The following is a 15937-nucleotide window of genomic DNA, read 5'->3' on the forward strand; positions in this document are numbered from 1 at the left end:
AAAACCCAGCCATGCAGTCAGCGACATGGGCTGTGCCTTCAGCTCTTACTGTGCTCATATTAGACAGCTGCAGCTTTTAAAAATTGTTTTCCAGTGACAGAGAAGGTTGTTGCAGCAACTGGACACGAAGCCTAGTTAAGCATTTAAGAAAGGATAATGTTTCTGCAAATCCAAGCAAGTCCCAATTCTATGAGAAGTGGAAAAATATGTAATGGTCATGTTAACTTTCCAGGACATAAATGCCATAGCAATGAGTATTTTGCTGGCAGTACTCAGCTGCAAGGAAATATTTTGTCAAACTTTAAAAAAAACCAGAAACTAAGGAAGTGGGCATAAATAGCATTAGAATCCTCCCCACCCCTTTCCTTCTTTCTCTCTCTCTCTCTGTATAGAATCCCTTCTACTTGTTCTGCTTTGGACACAAATGCCCGTTGCCTTATTCTCCTTTGCAAGTTCCTCTGAAGTAAGGCATCCAGATGTACAACAGACAAACATATGCTTGGGAGTGGAAAGGAGAAGGCATCATCCAGTTGATGGGCCTCACCTCCTGCAGTTTCTTGAGTTCCCTATCACAAGGCACCAAGGTGGAAAGAGGTAGGGATATTGTCAGGGGGGCTAGACCAGGTAACTTTCACGACTGGCAACCCTCATAAGCACCACCAAAAAAGAGCAATCATCATCATCATCATCATCATCATCATCATCATCATCATCATCATCATCATCATCATCATCATCATCATCATAATTTAAAAATGTGTTGTACTAGAGATCTCATTGGCAATGGGAAGAACACTTCCCAGGACATTTTGTTTGTTCACTTGTTATTTATAATTTGCATAGATAACTGAAAGCCAGCTCCCCCCTTAAAAAACTAATATTTGCAATGAGTTGCACTGGATCATCACATGAAATACAAACAAAAACACAGCTGACATGTGTAAATGCACAATCATTTAAAAGAGATCTGGTTTTACATGAGAACAAGAAGCAACTGACCCCACAGCCTAGAGAGTAGGCTGTGCTCACTTGAGAAACAAATCAACCCACTTTTTATGATCTTGAGTATTTCTCCAATCTGTCTCTCACCAGATTGAAAACATTTCCACAAAAAACTGACATACAATTGTAGCATCAAATTAGATGATATCATTAGCTCATCATTAGGGAGCATCCTCATATGCCAAAATATATTTTGTGACAGCATGTACATTTACTCTGCTCTGAATCTTGTACAGAAAATGTACAGAAAACAAAAATGTTTGTTTTGTTATTGGTCAGTAGAAAGTAAATACCATGTTTCCCCGAAAATAAAACAGGGTCTTATATTAATTTTTGTTTCAAAAAACACATTAGGGAGTATTTTCCAAGGATGTTTTATTTTTTTCCCCATGTACAACAATCTACATTTATTCAAATACAGTCATGTCATGTTCTGGTTGTTGCACAATGGTGGAGGGCAGGGCTTATATTACGAGCATCCTAAAAAATCATACTAGGGCTTATTTTCAGGTTAGGTCTTATTTTGGGGGAAACAGGGTATGGACATTATATGCAAGTCTGGTTACCCAGGATTGCATTTGGATGAACTATGCCATGGGAAACAAAGAGGTGACTAGTGACAGGTAATGCACATTTTTCTAACATCTAGTTTGACCTGTACTGTATAGACGCTCTGATAGATGCTCATCCCTCCCATCTGAGTTGGGGCTCACCTTCTACCTGTACTTTGAAACTGTGCCATCACATTATCTGGTATATGGTGGGAGAGCAAGTTGCCTTGGCAGCTACCAGAATCAAACTGCAAAGAAATATGGAAGCGTGGCAGCATAATAGTACAGTGTAATTGCACCAGAATTTACATCGGTTTGCATGCACACAGTGCTAATTGTGGCACTCCAAAAAGAGGTGGAGCAGAGAACAGAAGACTCTTCAATGTAAACTGTGCTTATGGGAGAAGTGATCTGCCACCAGGGTGATTAGCCGCCCCTCAGAACTTGATCTCCCATCCACAACCACTTGAAGCTAAGGCGCAACACCCTACTATTTCTATTGAAGTGGATACTGTAGATGTCAAATACATGGCAGTTATTTTCCATAGCACATATAGAGCATCTGCAACCACAAAACACGAATGCTCAGAGCACAGAGATGGATGCTGCAGAATTTACAAGCATGCATCTGTTCTCTGGTACAGAGCTGGAGGGCACGTTGCCTGGACAGCCACCAGAAACCAAAGATTGGGAAAGGATAACACACCCACCTCTGCTGGAAAACAACTCAGAATCTGCATACACACAAGAGGACATGTCCCAACATAATTTTGCAGGTTGCGCTTCTACCAACAAGAAACATTCTAAGAACAATGGAAAATCATGGAAATAACCAGGACAGACCGTGCATCATTTGGATAGCTGAAACTGACAAGTCTCACACGATACAGTGCACTGGATAGCCACATAATGACTATCTGGATTCTCTGTGTCCATGTCTGAGCAGACATGCATGGATGGGATTATACTGACACATTGTACAGCAAGCAGGTTAAAACAGAATGATTGAGCATATTAAAATTGCCAAGATCATGAAAATATCTCTGTGTCTTTCCCAGAAATTAAAAGCCTAGAAGTTTGCTAGAAAGTGTTAATCTCTTTCAGAACGCAACAGTCTGTTTATAATGTGCTGTAAAATGAATGACAGTGAGAGAAATTGACAGTTGCTTGCAGGAAGTTCCTTTCTAACTAAACTTTGCTTGGTCAATGTTTAATAAGTTCCTTCTTCCTAGGAAGATTTTTTTTTTACATATGAATCATAAAGTAAATGGGAGAACACACACAAAAAGTTCTAATCATCCATCTTCATTTTTTCCATCTGATTTCCTGAAGAAGGGTGGGTCCGCAGGCTCTGAATCCAACTGTACTGCACACCTATTATATGGCCTTCTGAGATAAACATCATAACCAAAGGCCTTTTTATAAACCCTTAAGCACTTTTTGCATATTTGACTCCACAAAGGTGTTTTATACAGTGGTAGCTGCCTGGCTGCAGTCCGGGTTTGCTTTATTGCCCCAGAAGTCTCCTCTCAAGGCATACGCTGGGGCTCATCTGAATGGCCATCCAGGATGTTATGATATGTATCCTGAGGAAAGGGCTCTTTAAGAAAGATGCGCAGCTAATACGGCTCTAGTCGTGAAACAAAAAGCATCAAAACAAGCTCCCAGTTCATAACACCTTCTTGGTGCGCATTTCCTTTGTCAGGTTCCACAACATTTGCAAACTGTCAATTTGTATCTCCACCAGTCCATCTCTTCCATCCGCAGCTTGCTTCCTCCCAAAGACAGTTCTTCACAACCTCTTCTGAACCACTTTCGCCCTACTTTCTTTGTCCTTCTCAGTTATAATTTTGCCTGAGCCAGCCTTGGTGTGCTAATGGTGAAACCATTACTCAAGGATTTACCAGCTGTAATGGCTTAGAAATAGGGAGAAGCCTCTTCTGCTTGCAGAAATTCCCTTTGGCCAGGAGAAATGTCTCTGTGCTCACAGAACAATGTGCACCAGAAGCGAAACCTGGTGGCACAGCCACTCCGATGGATAAGGTCAACCATCAAAAGACCCAAAGAAGGGGCTAGATGAAGAAGGAGCTATGCTAGATCAAAATCTTCTCTAGCCAACAGAAATAGCCACTAAGCCAGCATAAAGTTAGGTCAAGGCAAGGATAGTTCTAAGTAACTTCCAACATCCAACTCTTTCATCAAAGCTACCAACATGAATTTGACCCAACTCCGGGAGGTAGTGGAAGACAGGAGGGCCTGGTGTTCTTTGGTCCATGGGGTCATGAAGAGTCAGACACAATGACTAAACAACAACAACAACTTCCAACATCCCTAAACTGGGAAGAATTTGGATTCAACACAACTTCAGCTGCCCTAGCATCAGCTTGAGTTGGCTGGATAGCTCAGTGCATCATGGAATTCAATTTCCAACCGTGCTTCTCAGGAGAAGAGTCAACCTGTATAGCCTTGGGCAAGCTGTACAGTCCTAGAAATACCACTAGAAGAAAGGAATTATAAACCATTGCTGCCTGGTGTCATTTGACTAGGAATCTCAGAAGCTTTCCATCTGTGAGTACTCTCGGAAATTCTGATGAAAGACTATTTGAACTATAAAGTAGATGGACCAATGCAGAATGACCCAGAAATGTATCAGAACTTTCCAATACTTAGCAAATTTAGTCCCACAAGTTAGTTGCAAAATTACTGGATTTAAGGTTTAACGTTCACTTTTTAACAGAAAAATATACTTTCCACATACTTATTTTGCCCAATAGTTTCAAAATCTTTCACAATAATCTGCAGGGATGATGAAATATCCAGAGGAATTCCTTTCAAATCGAACTCAAGAATCTGTGCAAAAAAGAAGAAGAACCATTACATTTGCACTAAGAACAGAACACCATCATGTAAATCAATCAGCAATTTCAAAATTCAGGGATAAGCACTTTAGACATTTTAAAATCAATAATACTGCCAGATAGATATCTCCAGATTCTACTGGTATCTATGTATCTAGATCAAAGTGTTTTAACACTACAATACTATATGCATGTCTTCTCAGAAACTAGCTCCATTGAATTTAATGGGACCTAGTCCCAGATAAGTGTATAGAAGACTGAGGTGTTAGAACATTGCTTGGGGCTTCTTCAAACAATTTCTAATGTGTATATTAATGGTACCACATAAATATATGTGGCTTGTCAAGCAAGGGATACCTGCTGAAATCTCCTTCTTCAATCTAACTGCATATTAAATATACATACAACATAAGGCTTTACAATAAATTTTCCAGCATCACAAACAGAAAGCGGTCCTGCTCTACTACACAAGCAGGAGACTGTCATGAATGCTGGTCTCACCCAAAGTATATTTTTAACTTTTCAAAAAGCATTCAGAATGTTATTACTATAGGACTGGTGCAGACGTTAAAATACCTACGATCTAAACAGATCTAAACATACTAGGCATATTCTGGTATTAACTAGGTTGTTGTTTACATAAACAGAGGCCTGAAAGGGCAAAGGAACACCAAATGAATCAGAAGACTCACAAGAGAAAAGGAGTTTCATGTTAACATAGACCATTCCTTCATTTTAATAAATGTATGTTTAATGAGGCATTATACTATACATACTTACTTAGGAGCAAACCCCTTGAACTTAGTGAGACATACGTCTGAGTAAACATGTCATAAGATTTGCTTTTTAACAAGAACTCCTTCAATATTTATTCCAACTGTATTTACACTGAGACTCAAACTAAATGTCAATAAGCTGCATCTAATACAAAATGTTACACCAGCTGCATCTGATGGGAAACGTATACTGCAGTATAGTAGCAGCAGAGAAAAGAGCAGATACACCAGGAGTGTAGCAGGAGGCCGGAAAATCTTGATATAGCAATCAGCATTTACTCATTACAGTGGTGCCTCACTAGACAATGATAATCCATTCCACTGAAATCGATGTCTAGCAAAATCATTGTCTAGTGAAAAGCAAATCATCGTCTAGTGAAAATCGGTTTGCGAAGCAGGGACCAAACATTGTCCAGTGAAATTCCCCCATAGGAATCACTGTTTTGCGAATCGCTATAGCGATCGCAAAAAGTCAATGTCTAGCGAAAAAACTGTCATGCGGGGTAACTGTCTAGCGAGGCACCACTGTATTACTGTATTTCTTAAACTTTGGCTCAAATCCTATTGCTTTTTTTTAATGCAGGTGTGGCATCAACCCAGGTCATGAATATTAAGGGACTCTCTGCATGGACCAATGAGACTGCTGGAGAGGTGGAGTCACGAGATATAAGAATCTCTGCTGGAGAAGGAGGGGGAGATTGAGAATTTTTAGATTTGAGGATTGGTGGTTTTGATTGTGGAAGGGACGTGGTGGCACTGTGGGTTTTGATTATACCTTCGTCACCTGTAATAATTAACAACTTCTATTTGTTTCTATTTAAAATGACACATTGCCTGGACCTCTATCATTAATAATACATAATGTTGATGTAATCAACTGGTGGCATCAACATGACACGTAGCTTGTGCCCTTTGATTGGTGAAACAACCAAGGGACAGGTGGGAACACGACAGGAGGCATAAAGCAAAAGGAAGAATATCCCCCCCCCCCCGCTTGCCTGTCCATGCTGTGATTCCCAAGGATGCACCAAGCCGGAAGGTGTGTGTGTACCCTCAAGAATCATAGAATCATAGAATAATTGAGTTGGAAAGGGCCTATAAGTCCACTGAGTCCAACTCCCTGCTCAGTGCAGGAATCCAAATCAAAGTGTATCTGACAGATGACTGTCCAATTTTCTCCTGAATGCCTCCAGTATTGGAGGGCTCACCACCTTTCGAGGTAAACCCAGAAGGGATTTTTTAGTTACTGCTAGGAATGTGAATATCAGGCCTTTTGCCTTCTATCAGTGTGATAACACAGCAAGATATCAGCCATTATTTGAGAGGGTCATTTGGAGTTATTTCTTGTATTTTAACAGCTTTCAAAAGGGGGCAGAATCCTGCTGGTGATTTACCGTATGTTTACATAAGTTACACTGCATAACATAACGATACATTTTATAGAGTGCAGGCATGGTTAGGGAAGACCAGACTGAATCATAGGAAGACAATAAAATATAGTGGGTACAAAATACATGGAAATGATAATATCTGAAATAAATTAGTGTAAATATAATTGTAGATAAAAGGTGGACGAGGTTTCTGATGGTAATTTCAATTCCCTTTAGCAACATGAAACCTTTATTTTTCTGCACTCATCATAAAACTACTGCCTTTGTGGACTTGAAGTAAAATGCAAATGAAATTATCAATGCAGAGGTAGTTCTGTGCAAATTAGTCCATCGAAACAACTGACAATTCCCAATCCCTTTGACTTTGTACCTTCATCAGGTGACCCACCTCTGTTGTGGTATTTATGCTTCACATAATTCAGGTCCTTTCACATTTATTTGCACAGCTGCTACCTGTATGTAACACCACTTTAAGTAAAGAACAGACATTATGGAACACGGAGAGAAAGAGCAGCACAGATGCTTCCCCTATGTCAAGTGAAACAAAACATTTGCATCTTCTACAGAGGCGAAACAAACTGTTCCCACTTTTGCACATCTCACCTAAGCAAAGCAGAACACATGAAAGTTGTGTTTCTGGATCCAGAGACAAAAAAGAAACAGGAAGTAGGCACCGGTGGGATGTCTTATTGTTAGGGCTGGCCTCAGGCATTTTGTTGCTAAGATGGAGCAGCTAATGGTGCTCCTTCTTCAGACTGAGGGACTGATCAAAGCCAACCAAGTTATCTGGCCACACGAGACAGGAAATCCCACAGGTACCTCTCTATACCCATTTCACCAAAACAACTGATTTGCTGCTCTTTCATTATATCCAAAGTCAGCCGCTTACCTCAACCTACGTAATGGTAGGGCTGCATTGGCTTATCATCCCCTTGTTCCATAAGGTCCACAGCTGTGCAACGCAACACAACACTGAGCTTTCCCACACAAACTATGCCTACTCAAACACTAAAGAAGCAAATGTAAGAGGTGTCACCTCATTCCAAACTGGGTTGAGTTCACTATCAATTTTCTTTGTTTTCTTTTTTTCATCTAGAAACAAACAAAAAAGGTCCTTAGTTTATGTGAAGAATACTGAAAAATATATCAGTCATAAATAAGTCAAAACAACCTTCTTCATGTAGCCAAACAACAGTATCAACTGATTGGACTACTAGCCACTGTTAACAACATGCCTCTCTGTAGAAACTGACACTTTTGTCAGTCTGGATTCTGATGTGTCTGTATTAAAGCTTTTGTTTGAGTGCTCTGTTGGGAGACACACCCTTGATTTAAGCTCTGCCAGCACAAGCAGTTCTGTGGTAATATAATGTGTAATGGTCCTAACTCTGTGGTGGATTACAAGTTTTGCATCCAGCCACAGGTTCACAGATAAGGGTGAGAGGAAAGACAAGTGTCCTGATTTTTGTGGGTGGTGGTGGGAATACACATCAAACTAGATATGAGGTAAAACTCCCAGTCATGTATCCAAGAGACATATAACCTCGGCTTCAATTTATTGTTCTGTTTGACTTTAGTGACAGTAATTTGAGGTTAGATCAAGAGTTCATCAGAGCATCATTTATGAAATTTTTAAATGGTGGCAATCCATGTTTTCTGTCTTCATTTGCTCTTTAGAGATTTATGAATGACTTTCTATAAGGAAATATGCCTTTCTGTAATTCATAAGCCCTCTTCAGACATTTAGTAACCCAGTCAAATTAAACACATGAAGAGAACAAAAAATGCTCTAGCCCTCTCCCCTCCCTCTGGTCATTGGTTTCTTCATCTAGAAAGCAACAGTCTGAAGAGGTGAGCCCCCATTTTGCAAGGAGACTCTCCACATGATTCAGAATCTGCAAAAAAAAATATCATGATTCCCAAAGATATGGAGAAGTGCCATGCACAGAAAAAGGGAACCTTCCTCTTTAGCAGGGCTACAACTAAATTGGATCAACTTTTCCTTGGTTTTAATCTGGGAGGGGTGGGGGAGCAAAAGAGTGGATGCCAAAGAGTCAATGTGCATTCAAATTTTACTTTGACTGGATTATCAAGTGCCTGAATAAGAGTATGGAAAATGCACAGTTGCTAGACCTGCTGGATAGCTCAGTGGTTTAGACATCTGGCTGCAGAGTCAGAGGTTGGGAGTTCAATTCCCCACTGGGCCTCCTTGGCAGGGGCTGGACTAGATCATCCATAGGATCTCTTCCAGGTCCGCAGTTCTGAGATTATGCATCTCATGATGTATATACATTCCAGCATAAACACTCAAAAGGAAAATCATGATAATCAAAATCTGTTTGCTTATATTACAAGACACTGGATCTCTCAAAACCTATAATGATGGCCCACGATAGACTTAACGGAAAGCAGACCCTAAGCAAAGTGCTCGTCCATCCTTTCTCTTGTTCCATGTTATGAGTCAGCCCGCACAGCTCTGTTGTACTTGAACAGATCTTTCTGCTGCAGGGCTTGGGGAGGTGCTGACAAGTAGTCTTCGTGTAGGGAGTGGGGGATCTGACTCACTTTCTTGTAATTGCAACAGGAATTAACTCCCCACTCCTCCGTCTGTTCAGGATACTGACTCATTCCAGACCACAAAGCACCATACAATTGCAGCTCACATAGTAAAACGTTAATAATTTTATCAGCCTGAAGAGAACCATAATTTAAGTCTCTGACCAAAACCCTGTTGTTTAGGCTAGTAAATTGCACTAGAGTAGGTCCACTGAATCTATGGGGATTTGGTGAGTTAACTTCTCCATATGTTCCATTGATTCAAATAGGCCTACTCAAACTGCAGCTTACTATGCTAAAGTAAGTTCATTTCCTCTTGTCATTACACAAAAGTGAATAAGTCACAGTTAATCGCAGTTAAGAATAGGCTCATTTGGATCAATGGAACTTTTGGAGGAGTTGACCAACCAAATCCCCATTGATTCAGTGGGCCTACTCTAGTGCAGTTTGTTACGCTACGTAACAGGATTTTGGCCTCTGTGTTTTAACTTCTACGTAATATTACCATACATTTGTACAAGTTAAGACTCCCCAACCTTTTTTCTCATTTGGCACTGAGAAATTCTATTGCATCCCATCAATCTTTTCAGAAAGGCTTTTAGCTGCTGGAGTAGTTCCATCACATTTAGGACACAATCTTAACTAGTCAAGAAGATAGCTGAAGGCTAGCCCTGCTTATACCAAGCTGAAGGCATGGTTTGTTTATTAATTTTTTTCTGGAGCTTGTTCCAGGAACAGACTTCAACACTATGGAATTTTCAATTGGAAACTCATTTCTTTATCAGAAGTTCTAAGTCAGAACCTCTCAATTAACTCAGAAATATAAACAATTCATCATCATCATCTGCAGAAACAAAGCTCCAGCAGGGAAGTTGATTTCAAAGGTTTTTATCCAGAGATTTCCTGACAAGAAGTGGCTTTCAAAAACATGACATTTTTAGTGCAGTTTGGATGGAAATTCCAGTACGCCCCATTCATTGGTTTTGTGACCTCTACCTCCCTAGACAATGTGGGCATTGCTGTTTCACAAAAGTTTTATCAAGTACTAAGCCAATAGTTAAAAAAAAAAATGGAAAGTAGACAGGATGTGATTAAAAAATAGAATCAAGACCAGAGGAAATTGAGTTTTAGATGGTTTGCCAATGTTACCAACTAAACAGTTTTTCAGGTTATCAAGCTACAGATCTAGAGAAAAATCAAAGATTAGAGTAGACTCAATGAAATGAATGAGAACTGTTTAAGCACAACTAACATAGGACTAATGTTGGATTTTGCCCCAACTTTCTCATTGTTTTTGTTGTTGTTTTGTGACTTCAAGTCGAACTGACTTAATTGAGACCCAAATAGGGCTTTCAAGATAAGTGAGATATTTAAGGAGTGTTTTTGCCAGTTCCACGCCGTCAGTGAGTTTCCATGGCCGAGCAAGGATTAGAACCCAGGCCTCTTGAGTTCTACTCCATTATTCCACTACACCACAATGGGTATTGTAAACTTTCTCACTACACTCTAACAGTTATTGTAAAGACCAGTTCTAGCAGCTATTCAATTCTTACATATTCCAAATAATTAAATCAAACATAACATATGGAATTATATATATTTTATTACACATAGTATAATGTAACAAGAAAAAGGAACAATATAAACTGAAATTCACAACAAAATGAATAGGCATGAAAATATTGCTTGTGTTTTCTTCCTTAAATTTTGGCTCTTTAATGTGTTAAGCAAAAGTCTTCATTTCTGAAAAGCTAGTAAATCTCTTAGAGATAAAGAAGACTGCAATAATGTAGATAACAAACATCAGAATAGTTAAAAATGATTTTAAGATGAACATTGAATGGAATCTTTGCTTGCAAGAAATATTTTTTAAAAGAATAAAATATCGACTAAACATTCAGACATATAGCACTGCAGCAAAATAACTAAGCAAATGTGCATCTTAATCTACCTTCAACAGAAGTAAGATGAGATGTGTTATGTGAAGAAGAAAAGGATAATACTACCTAAGAGTTTTGAAATGACAGCTTTTGAAAATGCCACCAACCACATCCAGACTTTAAAAAACAAAAAAAAGCTTTGTATAAAGTTTTTTATTCATTACTTCAGAAGGGCTTCTGTCCCGGTTATCAAAATCATGCCACCCTGACAGGTTAAAAAAAAAAAAAAAAACCACCAAAAGCCCCAGCTTTCCTTACCTTTAAAAACAATTGATACAATAGGATCTGGTTTCCCAAACTTGTGTTTAGGGATATTTGCAGCAGATTCCACAATTACCCGAAGCATTGTTTCCAGCAGTTCTTAAAGAAAGGACCCAAGACAACGTGTTCTTCAGAAACTCTGCAGCCTACAAGCTGAAATGCCAGGCGGAGGATTAGGAGGTGGAGGCGGTGGCAGGGAATGGCTTTACTGCAGTGAAATGTGAATGATGGGTGGATCTCTGACGAGAGCTCCTAAAGGCTTAAAAAAAAAAAAGAAAGAAAGAAAAGAAAAGTGTAAAGTGACAACACAAGGCCTGTGGCATTAGATAAAAGCTAAGACAAAGCTAGTACAAACTTGTAAGCCTGACAATGCAGAATGAAGAATGTGCAATGTTCCATGATTTAAAAGGGGTCGGGCTGGAATTCCTCTGTCTATGGATGACAGGAAAGCATAACGTTACATAAAAGGAGCCTCGTGGTGTTAGTTAAACTGCCAAAACTGTGCTCACAACCCAGGGTTCAATCTCAGGTAGCTGGCTCAGGACTGACTCTGCCTTCTAACCTTCCGAGGTCGGTAAAATGAGTACCCAGCTCGCTAATTAACTTGTAAACTGCCCCAAGAGTGCTTCAAGTGCTATGGGGTGGTATATAAGCAGCACGCTTTTTTAAAAAAAGATTGTACATAACTCATGTTAACACACATTATGTACTCTTCGTACTTACTCTGCAGTGCAATAAAAATAATATATTTGCAGTCAAGCATGACGGACTTGTCCTTTTTCTTTTCCTGTCTTCCCTTTGTCTTACTTTTTTCCCATGCATCACCAGTTCTTACAGTACTCTAAACTTTTACTTCTTTTTCAGGAACTCAGTTAGCACAGTCTTAGATCGCCCTCTTCTGCAGAGATAAAAAACCATCCTAGAAAATAAATTATGAAAATTATGTATATGATATGTAAAGCCAATTCTTGTATTAAACAGACCATTTGAGATGCTGTATCAAACGCAAGCGGGAGAGAAATGCAAAACCACACTTACCATTTTTTAGAAGTCAGCTTCATCAGTCTTTCCTCCCACCATTTTGACAAGACAAAACCTTTATTGGCATAAAGAGAATAAAACATAACCAAACTGGTTCATTAAGTGCACCACGCATACAAAATCTGGAAGGTAGGAAAGCAGAAGACCAAACCCTTTGAAGACATCTAATTGAAAGCGAGGTTTCGCTTTCTCACAATTGAGCTATCTGCAATTCTTTTCAGAATGTCAGGCACCTCCACAGATAACATAAAACGGACTTTATCCACATCAGATTTTCCCTCCAATTTTAACAGGACCAGTGCCACAAATCTGGAGTGATCACTCTGGTGAAGGAGACAGTGCAGAAACATGTGGGCACAAGTTTCCAATGCACCCTGCTTGCATGAGCAATGTCTTTCGAGGTACAGGATTCATTTGAATCTACCATATTGTAAGGCTGCAGGCGTGACATTGCATCTGGCTGCGTTTTGGTGGACACTTGAGCAGAGAAAGGAAGGCAGCTGGTTTTCCAATCTTAAAGGGAATATGGGAAAACAGTGGTGAGCAGGTCTTGTTGGCTGTGTTCCATAGTTCCTGGAATGTAATGTCCAGAATTCTTCTTTTGCTCATTTGGAAGGCTTGTCCTTGATTTAGTGAGCCCAAGTAGTCACTATCTAGGCCTGACCTGGGCAAAGTGAGGCCTGAGGGCCACATACAGCCCGCTAGCTGCTCCTGTCCGGCCCATAGAGAGTTTTGAACATCAAAATCATTTATAGCTTTTTGTCTAAAGTTGATCAGTTGCTTATCTTTAACATAACCCAAAAAACTCTTTAGTATTTGTGAAGATTAACAAGTTTAAAATAAAAACAATCATAATATCACTATTTCATTTTATTTTAAAGTAAAGTTGGTTCGGCCCCCGAACACAGTTCAGATTTTTCATGTCCCCCCCCCATAGAAACTAATTGCCCACCCCTGATCTAGGCCAATACATTTCAGTTTTTTTAAAAAGGGCAGTAGACCCAAAGGGAGGTTTAGAGATCAGTAGTAGCTGATATAATAAACTATCTTGGTCAGAGTTGTAGAAAAGTTTTAGCCAGAATTGAAATGATCTTGGCCAAGCCATTGTTTCCAAAGAGGAAAATCTGGTAACGCACCAAGTAATGAACACAGTTTGGTAGTCCTAGCACTTTACGTAAGAATTGAGATTGTATCCATTCAATTGACCTATCCATGGCATTCAACCAGTTTGGGATGCCGTATAAAATTTGTGGGATAATTTTGGATTTAAAAACTTGTAAAGCTGCCAGAAGATATAAAGAATTATAATAGAAACAAAGTAACGCCTGACCAGTGAACCTAGCTACATGTATAACCATTTTACAATGGGGAAACTAGAAATGTTTATAATCTAACAGGATGCCTAGATATTTATATTCTTTAACCTGTTCGTTTTTGTGTCCATTCAGATTCCATTGAAATTGTTTCCGTGACTTTGAGAAAACCAAAATTTTGGATATATTATAATTCAGTTGCAACAAATTTTGTTTTTGTCCAGGTATAACAGTTCTGTTAAGTAAACATTTCAAACCTGGACTGGAGAGCAAGATGAGAACAACACCGTCCGTATAAAGCAATAAAGCCGATTCTGTTCAATTTACATTGGTTACCAGTTGCTGCCCGAGCCCAATTCAAAGTGCTTGTTTTGACATATAAAGCCCTAAACGGCTTGGGCCCTGGATACTTGAAGGACTGCCTCCTTCCATATGAGCCTACCCGGCAGTTAAGATCTAGCCAGGGGGCCCTTTTGAAAGAGCCATCCCTCAAAGAGGTAAGAGGGATGGCTTGTAGACAAAGGGCCTTTTCGGCAGCTGCCCCCAGACTATGGAACGCCCTCCCAACTGAAATCCGTCTGGCGCCAACATTGATGACATTTCGGCGCCAGGTCAAAACCTTCCTGTTCCAGAAGGCTTTTAATTGAAATAACGACTGTGGGTCCTGATGATGGCAATTTTAATTGTATTTTAATTGTATTTTAATTGTATTTTAATCATCTTATTGTATTGAATTTTAATTATTGTAAGCCGCCCAGAGACCTCTGGGTAGAGTGGGCGGCATATAAATAAAATAAAATAAAATAAAAATAAATAAATAAAATAACGGGACATGATGCATCCCCAATTTTGGTGGATGACCCCCCCACTCTGGTTAGAAAGGGGGCTAGGTCATTCATAAATAGGTTGAATAGGGAGGGAGCAAGAATGCAGCCTTGCTCCACTCCCTTGTTGGTTGAAAATTGATTAGTTAACTTACCTTTCCAAGAGACATAAACTTGACATGTTGTTTCTGAGTATAAAATTCTTATAAGGGAAAAGAGTAATTTATCTATGCCCATATTTTCAAGTTTTTCCCAGAGAAACTCTCTAACTACCGAATCGATGACAAGTAACTCACATCAATAAGAACTTGTACCAGAGTTTCATTGTTTTCTTTTTTCCCTCCTGTCCCTCTTTTCCTTTTGTGTCTGTGGACTGTTTCTAAATGTTATAAATGAATAAAAAGCCACACTAGATCAGGATAATGGAGCATATCTCACAGGGCACCATCAGGGTGAGTTGCTTCTGCAGCTCCATCCTGTACAAGTCTACCCTGAGATAAGCCACTCTGAGTCCAGTAGCCCTTACTCTATGGTATAGACTTAACTGGAGCTTCAGACTGGTGCTTCTCAGCCTAAGGCTATGACCACACATCAGGAAAAATATGGTTTCATCTGCTTGGTCTGCTGAGGTGAAATCACTGTAGTTCTCCAGATGTCAATTTACAGCGATTGGCAGGGGCAGAAAGCTGTGTTTGCAGCTAAGTAATATCTGCTTTTAAACTTCACACACCTTATGCAGTTAACTCGTTTATTATCTAAGAAGGTAGGTACAGTTTGTTTTCATAACAGCCGCTGCTAAACTCAAAATAAATATATTTACGCTCCATATTCCAAGGGAATATGAAACAAGCCAGCCTCTTGTTTCAACAGCAGAAGCTGCCTTTAATAAGGCACTAATAAAGTATTAATTAGCAACTTCCACCTCCCCCCCCCCTTTTAAATTTTATTAAATGCCCTAGTGATACTGGGTTCCAACTCTGATTTGAAAGCTTCTTTAAAAAAACAAAACTGTTAGGAAACAAGGGTTCTATTTGAAAGGAGATGACACACCCATGAGTGTCCCTTTGCACTGGATCTGGTGATCACACTGGGCAGAAAGCTAACAAAAGCAATGTCAAGTTGATTGGAGTAAAATTAAATCTGCTAATGGCTGAACAAAACAAGATGGTTCCCTACTCAAGAGATGATTCCACAGTAGGTGTTGTTGCACTGTGCTTCACATTGTGTAGTTGCCAGGTTTTAATTAAATTCATCTGTGCCCAACCTGATGTAAATTGTATGGTAAATAATCAGTGTTGGTGCCCCCTAAGCATGCTGATAGATGAACAACTCCTAGGCCACAATTACATGTTGCCTTCAAATTAGTGTAAATGCAAAATGATTTATGTCATTTCATATGTCATATGCTTTAGTGTGTACTAGGT

The 15937-nt window shown here is 39.5% G+C and overlaps 1 protein-coding gene and 1 long non-coding RNA gene across 6 annotated transcripts in view; both read right to left on the reverse strand.

Annotated features, from left to right (window-relative positions):
* The window catches only part of MYOF (myoferlin), a 104103-nt gene extending 92480 nt beyond the window's left edge, over positions 1-11623 (reverse strand). For all 5 annotated transcript variants that reach the window (XR_013543956.1, XR_013543955.1, XM_020782899.3 and 2 more), the window contains exons 1-3: positions 11333-11623; positions 7615-7670; positions 4312-4403 (exon numbers count right to left, since the gene is read on the reverse strand). Coding sequence is in view for 3 of the 5 variants with exons in the window: in XM_020782899.3 (XP_020638558.3) it covers positions 4312-4403; positions 7615-7670; positions 11333-11420 (236 nt within the window). In the remaining 2 variants the exon portion in view is untranslated. The remainder of the gene's footprint in view (positions 1-4311; positions 4404-7614; positions 7671-11332) is intronic.
* A 435-nt stretch (positions 11624-12058) lies between these two features.
* Positions 12059-12476, reverse strand: LOC144588410 (uncharacterized). The gene is made up of 2 exons (XR_013543957.1): positions 12374-12476; positions 12059-12254 (listed from the first exon to the last, which is right to left on the reverse strand). It is a non-coding gene; the product is annotated as an uncharacterized LOC144588410 (long non-coding RNA).
* Between the last annotated feature and the right edge of the window lie 3461 nt (positions 12477-15937).

This window comes from Pogona vitticeps, chromosome 3 (genome assembly GCF_051106095.1).
Source record: "Pogona vitticeps strain Pit_001003342236 chromosome 3, PviZW2.1, whole genome shotgun sequence".
In the NCBI taxonomy this organism is placed as follows: Eukaryota; Metazoa; Chordata; class Lepidosauria; order Squamata; family Agamidae; genus Pogona; species Pogona vitticeps.